Source organism: Pongo pygmaeus, chromosome 9 (genome assembly GCF_028885625.2).
Source record: "Pongo pygmaeus isolate AG05252 chromosome 9, NHGRI_mPonPyg2-v2.0_pri, whole genome shotgun sequence".
NCBI lineage: Eukaryota > Metazoa > Chordata > Mammalia > Primates > Hominidae > Pongo > Pongo pygmaeus.
The window spans coordinates 91,080,805-91,092,387 of NC_072382.2; the positions used below are offsets into that span (position 1 = coordinate 91,080,805).

An 11,583-nucleotide genomic window follows, 5' to 3' on the forward strand; every position below is an offset into this window, starting at 1 on the left:
CCGGGAATCAGACAGTTAAGGTTTTTCACAACTCTTTATTAAAGTAAAATTTAGGAAACAAATGTATAATGTCAATGTGGTTATCCCATTTCATACCCAGATAATAATTTTGTTTCCTCAAGTTACAGTGAGCTCAAAGATGCTCACACATTGTCCTATTGTCTCACATGACAAGGTCTCGAGATTGGAAGATTTTTTAGGCAAGAGAGCTCACTAGGAAATCATAATGAAACCTGACTTTCATGGGGAACCAAAACAAAAGAAAGGTGTCAAAAGGGAAGACAAAGAGGAAGGGAAAAAGCTGTATATGAGGGAACCTTTTGAAACATCATAAAAGCTCACAACTGTGTTGTCATAATCCAGAAACACCCCAACCCGGCCCAAAGGTCTTTGCACATAGTGAGTTAAGGGAAGAAAGATGTTGGAGAGGCTATAGAGGTTGTTTCTCTTTGAAGAAAATAGAAAAAATGCTTCCTCAAAAGCAGGAATGTGATTTGTGTTTGCTGTCCTGGAATCTTTACAGACTCCCAGAATCCAGTTGGAGGAGTGGGTTACATCCACTTCCCAGTAATGCCTGCCGGAGGAGAAGGCCTGAGCTCCCCATGCTGCAAAGTTCTCTGCTCTCTGGGACTCCCCAGGTGCACCATCATGGTCATCTCCAAATATCACATTTCTGACATCCTCAGAAAGGCTCATATAGTGACTCGCCTTTTCCTTACTCAGAAGATCATCCACTGCAAGAAGAACAAAAATCAGATCAAGGAGTTACGTGGGAGTCAGATGTTATCTGCCCAGGTACTGGCTTTATTTGTACCTCCTGTAAGTGACAGAATACAGGGAGCAAAAAGACTTTGGAGACTGTCATCTATGAAGATCAAGGGTTATTATGACTTCTACAGCACAGAAGAATCCTTAAAATCACACAGAAAAACAAACAAACATATCATTAACTGTATGAATCAATGATTTAATGTCTGGCTTTGCATGATTTGTTTCAAGAGATATGTAACATTCTTTATTTATTTAGTAGAAAATGCCACTTGCATTGTTTGTATTCAATATAATTAACAAATAGACTTCACTCTGCTATGATGCTCTTATTTAATGGGATATAAAACATGCCTGTTACTTTTTTTTTTTTTTTTTTGAGACAGAGTCTCACTCTGCTGCCCAGGCTGTAGTGCAGTGGTGCGATCTCGGCTCACTGCAGCCTCCTGGGTTCAAGCGATTCTGCTTCCTCAGCCTCCCGAGTAGCTGGGATTACAGGCATGTGCCACCATGCCCAGATAATTTTTGTATTTTCAGTATAGATGGGGTTTTGCCATGTTGGCCAGGCTGGTTTCCAGCCATTGACCTCAGGTGATATTCCCGCCTCAGCCTTGGAGGATTATAGGCATGAGCCACTGTGCCCGGCCTCACCTCCTCCATTTTTAAACATCAAAATTTGATGGACTTCCATGCATGTGCACTTTAGAAGTTTCTGAAAATGATGATCATGTTCTGCTTTTACATGACCTGGTCAGCCACTGCTTCATTCAGTCTAATCCTGGTTTTAGCCCTCTGTTGTCTAATGGCTGCTTTACGTGTTTGGGCCATTTTCACAGAACTCTCAGCTTCCAGTTGTTGTGAAATGTATCTTACAGCAGTAAAGTTGTTCTGTTTATGGAAGTTTTAGTTATTTGGTTGGTCAAAGCTTTCTAATTTTTATGATAAATATTATTTCTACAATATATGATAAATTCACAGAAATTAAAACTAAAATGGGTAATAGCTCAACCAAGGAATCCACTAAACAGAAGTTGAGGCTGTACTGCCAAGCAGCTGGCTCTTACCTCTGAATTTGTTGAGCATATCTAGCGCTCCAGTGATGTGCCAGGAAGTGAGTTCTGGGTTCACTGGCTGGGGCTTTTCCATTTGTACCAACTCTGTCCTGCAAAGAACAACCTCAGTTACACTTTTAGGTCCAGGGATAATCACACAGTCATACAAATGTTTCAGATTTTCGTCCAACATATTTCTTGAGAAATCTCCCTTTTTTGTTAAATTCAGTATACATTTTATTCAACTATATTGAGGATATAGCAATGTTACTTTTATCTAAATTTAACATGTTAAAGTCCAATTTCTCCATTATCTCATACATGATCCTAATTTAAAATTACTGAGTGTCATTTCCTCCCTCTCCCCATCCGGCCTCTTGAAAGTATACAGATATCCTGGGATTCTTGCTGAGAGAAGAAAACTCAGCCAAAGCCTTTGGGACCTCAGTCAGTAGTTGTCACCAGTGATGCAGTCAGGGTCTTACAGGGAATGCCCACTGACACTAAAGGTTTTGAACTTTTGTTCAAACCAGAGGAGTCTATTTTCAGCCTGTCTGCTCTGGCGCTGAGGATCCTGAGGCAGCCATTCCCCTCTTAGATTCTGCCTACAACAGGGGAGTGCAGAGACGGAGCAGGGCCTGGCTATTGATATCCCTGGGAACAAATCCTCCCTCCCTTTCCTGTCCTTAGGGCATTTCCCTCCTTCCTCTCTTTTTCACCTCTCGCCTCTCCAGAATAGGAGACTACTTTGTGATAACTCAGAGTAATCTTCTTAAGATTTGCTGGGGCAGGGCTGGAGAAGATGGGGTGAGTGGGTAGAAGAAAATCCAGAATGGCACACTGTTGTTAGATACATATCCATTCAGCCAGATAAGAAGGAAACTTCTGAGACAAAGAAGCCTAAGGTCCCAGGTTCTCCTTTGAAACCAAAACGGAACATAGCCACAGATCAATGCTAAATACCTCAAAACGTGTAGTTGACCCTTAAGCAACAAGGGTTTGAAATTTGGGGGTCCACTTATAAGTGGATTTTTTTCCATGAAAGTTTCACCTAGCTTGCCTGCCTCTCCTGCCTCCCACTCCATTTCTTTTGTTTCTGCCTCTGCCACTGCTGAGACACTGTCTTCTCTTCCTCCTCCTCTTCAGCCTACTCAATGTGAAGACAATGAAGATGAAGACCCTTATGGTGATCAACTTCTTAATGAGTAACAAATATATTTTATCTTCCTTGTAATTTTCTCAATCATATTTTTTTTCTCCAGCTTACTTTATTGTTAGGATACAGCATATAATACATATACCATACAATATATGTTAATTGACTGTTTATGGTATCAACAGGCTTCCAGTCAATAAGAGGTCATTCGTAGCTTGGTTTTGGAAAAGTCAGAAGTTATACTTGGGTTTTCAAGTATGTGGAATTGCATGAAGGTGGTTAGTGAACCTAATCCCCACCTTTTTCAATGGTACATTGACTTTCAAGGGTACATTGACTTTATCAGTAAGGGAATGACTTTCTCAGCAATCAAAGTTCATTAGTGTAACTCACCGTTCCAGTATGTTTTCCAAGTCCTGCAAAGAAAAACACAAGTACTTAATCATGAGAATTCTGTCCTACTTTCCCTAGTATTCTTTGTTGTTTTTCTGGGTTAACCAGGTAGGTTTATTGATACACCTCTAAGGAACCATCCAAGGCTGTGTTAATAACAGAACCTCAACTGAACCATGGTGGTCTTCCTCAATGGGCATTAGGAATCAAGGGACTGAGAATAAGACTGTGGAGTGATGTACGCGGCTATCCAGTTCTCACTGTCACCCATCTCCCAGGCTTAATCCCAAGAAGTGAGCATGTACTAGGGAACCTAAATTGAGTTTTATTAACAAAGCTAATATTCTCCTGGCCTAGCATTTGATTGATTTTGGATAACATTTATTTGTGGCTAGTACTCCTGATTATACTGAAGAGGATTTCGTCCTATGTGATCTACCAAAATGGCAAAAATCTCCCAAAGATTACCAGAATATGCAAAAGCAAGTCACTGGACAAACGCAATGACAGAGCCAAGGAGCATGTGTCACTTATCTAAGAGTAGTTACATTTGCAGGTAGCATATGAATGTCCTGGCATCATTACCCAACAAAGTCTTCCTGACTCTGGATGATGGACCCTCCCTCCTCACCTGGAGCAGCTTCACATCAGGCATGTGGCACATCTCCCACAGCTCTCTGTACATGTCTTTCGTCTTTTTTATATGTTGGGTTATTCTTACTTCACTGTCTTGGAGTTGTCGAACAATCTCTTCTGCTTCTCTGTCCATTGTCTCCAGATGGCGCTGCTCCTCCTCCAGGAGAAATTGGCGCAACTTCTGATATTGATATCTGATCATCCCTTTCCTGAGGGCCACATAGTCCTGCAGAGATACTCAGTTAAAAGAATTGCATCTCCTCACTCTCAGCAAAACACTTAACACTTCACTGTTATTCTCCTAGGATATGCAAGCAGTAAACTCATAAGCTCTGTGTCTCATACTTGAAAAGGTTCTTGAAGATTTGCTAGTCTCCTCTACCCATCCTTTCTTCATGTTCCTCCTAGTCTCCCTTTCTGTATAAATCAGTACCTCAAAAGGACTCAAGATCCCTGCCTGTGTTGCTTCTACAGGATTCTTACTTCATTAATTACTGTCTTTTTTACCTGGTTCTTCTTAATTTTATTTTGTTCCTTTGCCTGATTCTTCTAAACATTTTTAAATATTTCAGTATACACTCTACCACCGAGTTTTTAAAGAAATTACTTCAGGTTTTTTTTTTCCTCCACTAATTTCTCTATTTCTCTCCTCACCTTCACAGCAAAACTTTAAACTACTCGATGTGAATACAATGATTTAAACAACTCAATGCTATCCTATTCTCAGTGCCTTGGAAGTTTTATCTAAACCCTCAAGGTTACATCAGGAATAATTATCATGCCCTGTTTATTTCATATACATGTACATACTAGTATTTTTTGCACCAGCTCCTGTTGGCCTGTATAATGATAATTGCTGATATATCATTTGAAACCACTCTTTTGTTTTTTTCTGGGAAGAGGACACTGCTATTTTTTAACTGATAAGCAGAATTCGGCTAAGAAGTCTAAGCTAGCATTGTGCCAATCTACATTAAAAACATAAAACCTTTTTATCCCTACCGTTAATGAATGGATTTTGCTAATTTCCTGATTTAGATTGTTTTGCATTTCTTGAGTGCTCCTCCATAAAGGATCCATTTTCTTTAGAAGTTTCTCCTGCAAAATAGACATGACCTTTAGTAGCAGATAAGACGTTACTGGATATGTTATTCCCTTTTTATGAGAAAAGCCTGTTGTTGAGAGAAGGGTAAATTTGAGTTCCCCTGAAGTGGTCAGAGTTTTTACAAGTTAACCTAATTTGATTCTAATATGTGGAATATCAGAGGTAACAGAAACATATAGTAGACAGTTTGAGGAGACCCAACAGCTAATCAATTTTTTAAGAAATTGGATTTCATATATCCTGGCTCTGGAGAAGTCAAGCTTGCAGCAAAAGCAAACCGTGTTCCCAGAACACATTTATATCTAGAGATTTATATCGAAAATTCAGAACCTCACCATCTCCATTCTCTCCACCTTTATTATCATAAGCTCTCATTTTCTCTCTCATTTAGGATCATGTGGATTCCCAGTTGCATTGGAGGTATCACTTACCCTGCACTCCTCAGCAGCCCATCCTATTGGTCTGTGGCCATAAGCCTCATGCTCTGGTGACTCAGAGCAGGGCCCACAGAGGAGTCTCTCCTCTGCCTCACAGAAGAGCCCCTTTTCCTCTTCATGTAGCACACAGATCTGCTTCTCTGAGCTGTTGATGTTGTGAGGTCTGTGCTGCCTTGCAAGAGAAGCCAACTTCTTGAGAACAATATTGGTGTTGAAGTCAGTCTTCTGGGGGATTTTCCCACACACAGGACAGCCCGTTGGAGCTTGGCCTTCCTCCCAGAGTAGACAAAGGCAGGGCCTGCAAAAGCTATGCCCACAGTCAATGGTGACAGGGTCCATTAAGTAGTTCCTGCAGATAAAGCAACAGAGTTCCCTCTGGAAGGTTTGCAGTGTGTCTGAATCCATGTTTCTGGAAATTTAAAACAGAAAAATTTAAGAGAGAAAATTATTTTTGACCACATGGAGGGGGAAGGGCCTGTGGCTAGTTCTTGTCTGCTTCAGCTCTGTTCAATCTACCTGTTAACTTAAGCCCAGTACAGACCTAGATGTGGTAAATATAGGCAAGATGGGTTTATACTATAACACAAGTGGAAAAATGAGACAAGCATCATTTTAGTTTAAAACAAGCAATGTTCTCAATTATAAGTTATTTGGGCAAGCTGAATATTGGGGTAGAAGGGAACAATTAGGATAACTTCCCAGTTACTTCTATTAGCTGATTGTTCCAGAAACCCATACAAACCCATCTCTCTCTCTCTCTTTCTTTTCCTCCATGACCCCTTGAGTGGAACTTATACAGGGATACTTAGTCTCACTCTCTGGCACCCAAGTAACACATGTACTTTTCTAAAGACAATTAAAAATTGGTTAAGTTTAATCTAAGTGTGTTTAGTTTAATCATTATGGGCTTCAACACTTAACTCCTGTAACTATAAACAGCTGAACTTATGCTTCTAATGTTAATCCCAAAATTCAACCTTTACATAAATACAATGAAAAATTGTTATTTCTTATTCAAGACAATGTTTTTGCTCAGAATGATTTCAGACCATCAGAGTATCTTCATATTTTGAAATGGTGACTATGCAAGCTATGAAAGTACTCAGCAACAATTAATCAATTTTTACTTAAACCAAAAAAGAAAGTAAACACTCAATTTTTTTCTTTAAAGAATCCAGAGATGTAATTAATGGAAGCATGACCACCAATTTATCTTTATTCCCTGTGTTTCTCCACAGCGATCAAAGTCACTACTTCCTGGGAGTCTTTACCAGTTGATGGGATCTATTTGAACACTTTTCAAATCCAGTCTGCTCATTGAAGATTTGAAAAGGACTACAAACATGACCTTTACAACAAGGGTTTTCCAATTAATCCTACACATTTAACACTTACACTGATGACATGTAGTATACTACAAAGCTATAGTAAGCAAAGCAGCATGGTACTGGTGTAAAAATAGACAAATAAACCAGCGTAACAGATCAGAGAACCCAGAAACTGTTACACTTCTCTACAGCCAACTGAATTTTGACAAAGGTAGCAACAGTATTTACTGGGGAAAGGACAGTCTTTTCAATCAACACTGCTAGCAAACTGGATATTTACATGCAGGGAATAAAATTATACCCTCACCTCTCACCCTATGCCAAAATCAACTCAAAATAGATTGAAAACTTTCATGTAAAACCTGAAAGAACAAATCTACTAGAAGAAAACATAGGAGAAATGCTCCAGGACATTAATCTGAGAAAAAATTGTATGAATAAAATCACAAAAGCCTAGTCCACCAAAGCAAAAATCAACAACTGGAATTATATTAAACTGCAAATCTTCTGCACAGCAAAGGAAACAATCAATGGAGTGAAAAGACAACTGACAGAATGAGAAAAAATATTTACCAACTATTCACTGGACAGGAGATTGATACCCTGAATATACAAGGAAGTCAAATAACTCAATAGCAAATTAAAAAGAAGAAAAAAAAAAACCGCAAACAACCCAATTAAAAAATGGGCAAATGATCTGAACAGACAATTAACATATGCCAATTTACAAAATAAAATTGAAATGGAAAAAGACTATTCCGTATATGTAACATATTGAAAATTGTAAGCTCTTTTTGGATTCCATAATTACACAAATACAGTGGAATTATAGCTGCTAAGACATAACATGCCAAATAATGCATAAGGTAATATAATACAAAATGGGGGCTAGGCATAGTGCTGCGTGCCTCTAATCCTGGCATTGAAGAGGCCAAGGTATGAGGATGGATTCGGGTCAGCAGTTCTAGACCAGCCTGCGCATCTTATTGATATCTCATCTCTACTAAAAATTCTTTTAAAAATAATGCTGGCGTGATGGCACATGCTTGTAGTCTCAGCTACTCAGGAGACTGTGGCGGCAGGATTGCTTGAGCCCAGGAGGTCCAGGGTGCAGTGAGCCATGATAGTGCCACTTCAGTCCAGCCTAGGTGATAGAGTGAGACCCTATCTCAAAAAAAAAAAAAAAAAAAACCCAGTCAAAAAACTTGATATAACACAAACCAATATATTATACATGCTCTAATTACAGATATTTTAAACAATGATATTATTTCAAATAACTGGGTAAGCTACTCGTTTGCTTAGACAAGATGTAAATGTCCCGGCCAGTGAGTTTAAAGTACTTGTATAAGAAAAATTAAGCATGAAGGGCTTCACCACAAATGTCATACACACCAGAATCTGCGATGTATTGTCTCAAGTCTAGAAGATTCATGGATATCCAGGTCAGCAGCAACACTGAGCTCACCAAAGCCCAGCTTCCAGACAATTCAGTCTGACTTCTCTGGAGAAGTCTTCCCTGGACAACTCTGCTTTTTAAGTGATTAGACTCACCTAAGAACACTCCCACTTCCTGGGATTGGCTACTGTCTGGAGAAAGAAGTGGAATGGGAAGATTAGGTTACCCAGAAGGGTGTAACATTGGGGAAGGGTGTAACATGGGGAGATCGGATTTATAAAGTACAGACAATCATGCCTACGGGATTATAGCCCAACAGAAGGTAGAGGATTTTGGAGTGATATGCAAGAATCTTAACCTGACATAGGTTGTTCACAGACATTAAAACTGAAACAATTATTTCATTAAGTAATGTTTTATTTCACAAACAATTGCTCTCACAATTAAAAACAATTGCTTTATTATTTTAAACTGAAATGTATCATCTATATTTCCATTAAAGATGTTTTATTTATTCTTCAACAAGCATATACTAATGACAATGAACTAGGTATTAGAAATAAATTATATTAAACTATAATAGACAATTTCAGTCCTGCTAGAACATCCAGACTAGTGAATGAGATGTATCATAATTAAAGAATCACACAAGTAAATATACAATTAGAACTATAAGCTCAATAAATGAGCAGTACATGTTTTGAGGGTCTGTAGTAGGAGGGAGGTGCTGAATGCAAGCTTACACAAGGCTTTTATGAAGATATGAAAGCACTGAGATTTGAGGAATAGGAATACATTAACTTGGCAAAGAGAGATAGAGAGAAACTTTCTTTGCAGTGACAGCAGCAGATGCAAATGCTTCCTGGATGGAGGAAGCCTGGTACAGTTGAGCTCCAGGCCATTGGAGCTAGAGTGACAAGAATGAGAGTGGTCTGATGGGAGATGAGGCTGCAGAGGCAGGTACAGGCTTCAGAACATGGAAAAGACGAGTTTGTTATCTAGAAATCATGGGAAGCCAGTGAAGTGTCAGTCTAGTTTTAGAATATATCATTGCTAAATAAGTCTCCAGTCATTATTTATCTGAATACGTACACCTCTAAAATATTAAATGAAATAACTAACCCATCTATGGAGCTCTCGTAAAAAAGTGCACCTAGGCACTTAGTTGTGTTTTAAATACTATGACTTTATATACAACAGTTGGTGAATTTACTTGTCTAATTTTTTTGTTGTCTTCCCTATTTTATGACCATTTTCAATGGTGAATTTATGCACAAATAAAATGTACTTTTTTGATTTTATGCCATGGTGAATAATTTTAAATTAGATACTTTACATAAGTATATACGTATGGACATGTAGAAGATGTACAGCATGTATATTTATATTAAAATATGATGCAATGTCATAAATAATTATTTAAACAATAATTATGTGTATAATTATCTTTAACAAAGTACACACAGAAAACTAATTTTGAATAGAGTTTGGTGACTCCTGTCTGTAATTCCAGCTAGTTGGACAGCTGGGCAAAAGGGTCACTTGACTCTAGGAATTCCAGGTTTCCCCAGGCAACATAGGGTGACACCTGTCTCTAAAAAAAAAATGTTTTTACCCAGGCCTGGAAGCAAGCACATGTAGTTCCAGCTAATCAGGAGGACCAGGCAGGAGGATCACTTGAGCCTAGGTGTTGGAGGCTGCAATGAGCTATGATCATGCACTGCACTTTGGCCTGAGTGACAGAGGGAGAACTTGTCTAAATAAAGGAAAGAAAAAAATGAGAGAAAAACAAAGTTATAAGTCAGAAAGTGTTGCTTTTTCTCTGTTCTCTAGAAGAATTTGTCTAAAAGTGTGTTATTTCTTTCTAAAATGCCTTGAAAATTTCGCTGAAAGAGATCACTGGAGTTTTCTTTGTGAGTTTTGTTTTTTAAATAATACAGGGAATTTTAAGAATCCAAATCATATCTTTCATTTTTCTACGTTCTCTTCCATCTGTTTTAGTCAGCTGTGTTTTCAAGAAATTTTCTCATGTCATCAAAATTGTCGAATGTATAGGTATAAATTGTTCCTAAAATATTCATACTGGCTTATTGATATCTGGATGACCTATGAGTTTGCCTGTTTATTCTTGATTTGAACTCCCCCCCTCCATTGTTTAAATGAATCTCATTGGGAATTTATTAATTTAATTTATCTATTTAAAGAGCCTACTTTTGAATTTGCTGATTTATCTTTTGCATGCTTTTTAATCAATTTTCTGCAATTTCTCTAACTTTTTTTTAGTTTTTTAATGGGAATTTGCTGTAATTTTCTGGCTGTTTGCAACAGACCTTTCTTTGTTAATAACAGATGCATTTAATGATATACATTGTTTTGTAAGCATTGTCTTAAATACGTTTCAAAAGTTTTTTTGTTTTGTATTTTGAATATTATTTAATTAAACATACTTTCTTCATTGTTTTTCTTTAGTGCATGTATTTTGAGGGAAACTATAAAGGAGAGGGGAGGGAATGCATTTTTTGAATGATATTTAAAACAATTAGAAACGATTGAAATTAATTTTAATAAAACATTATAACCCAATATATCCAAAATGTTTTCAACCTAATAAACATTACAAATATTAGTGAGATATTTTTTATTCTTTTTTTTTTTGAGACAGGGTCTGGCTTTGTCACCCAGACTGGAGTGCAGTCGCTGGATCCTGTCTAGCTGCAGTGTCAACCCCCCTGGCTATAGCAATCTTCCCACCTCAGCTTCCCCAGTACCAGGGACTACAGGTTCATGCCACCATGCTCCGCTAATTTTTATTTTTTTAGAGAGACGAGTTTTCGCAATGTTGCCTAGGCTTTCCTCAAACTCCTTTCCTGTGTTCACCTCTCAATGTGCTGCGATGACAGGCTTGAACAATAATGTTCATACATTTTAGGAAGAAAGTCCTAAGCCTACTTAGGTGTTTTAAAAAAGGGTAGATTGGAATTTACTTTCTCTAAACTCAATAGTTTCTAGAACTATAAATTAGAGTCAAGTATTAAAGGCCCCAGGAAGACAATTTTAGAAGAAAAGTTTTCAAAGTCAGCCAGGCTAGATGCTTTATAATTGAGCATTTGCTGGATATGTCTTGGCATCCTAATGGCCAACGCTGAGGGTTTTTATTTTTTTTAATAATGTCAAAGACTGAACTTTGTTACATGTACATTGTGTAGAATTTCCAAAGTTAGAAACTTTTCTTAAAACACTTCACTACATTCCTTTTATTTATTCATTTTTTAAAAAATTTAAACTATGCATGGATACACCCTTAATGGA

At 37.8% G+C, this 11,583-nt stretch overlaps 1 protein-coding gene across 1 annotated transcript; it reads right to left on the reverse strand.

Annotated features, from left to right (window-relative positions):
- Positions 1–240: 240 nt before the first annotated feature.
- LOC129008713 (putative tripartite motif-containing protein 64B) lies at positions 241–7,515 on the reverse strand. The gene is made up of 7 exons (XM_054441051.2): positions 7,449–7,515; positions 5,542–5,956; positions 5,008–5,103; positions 4,001–4,231; positions 3,370–3,392; positions 1,833–1,930; positions 241–734 (listed from the first exon to the last, which is right to left on the reverse strand). Exons 2-7 carry the CDS (start codon positions 5,950–5,952, stop codon positions 241–243), a joined length of 1,353 nt encoding a protein of 450 aa, XP_054297026.1. The 5' UTR covers positions 5,953–5,956; positions 7,449–7,515.
- Positions 7,516–11,583: the final 4,068 nt, after the last annotated feature.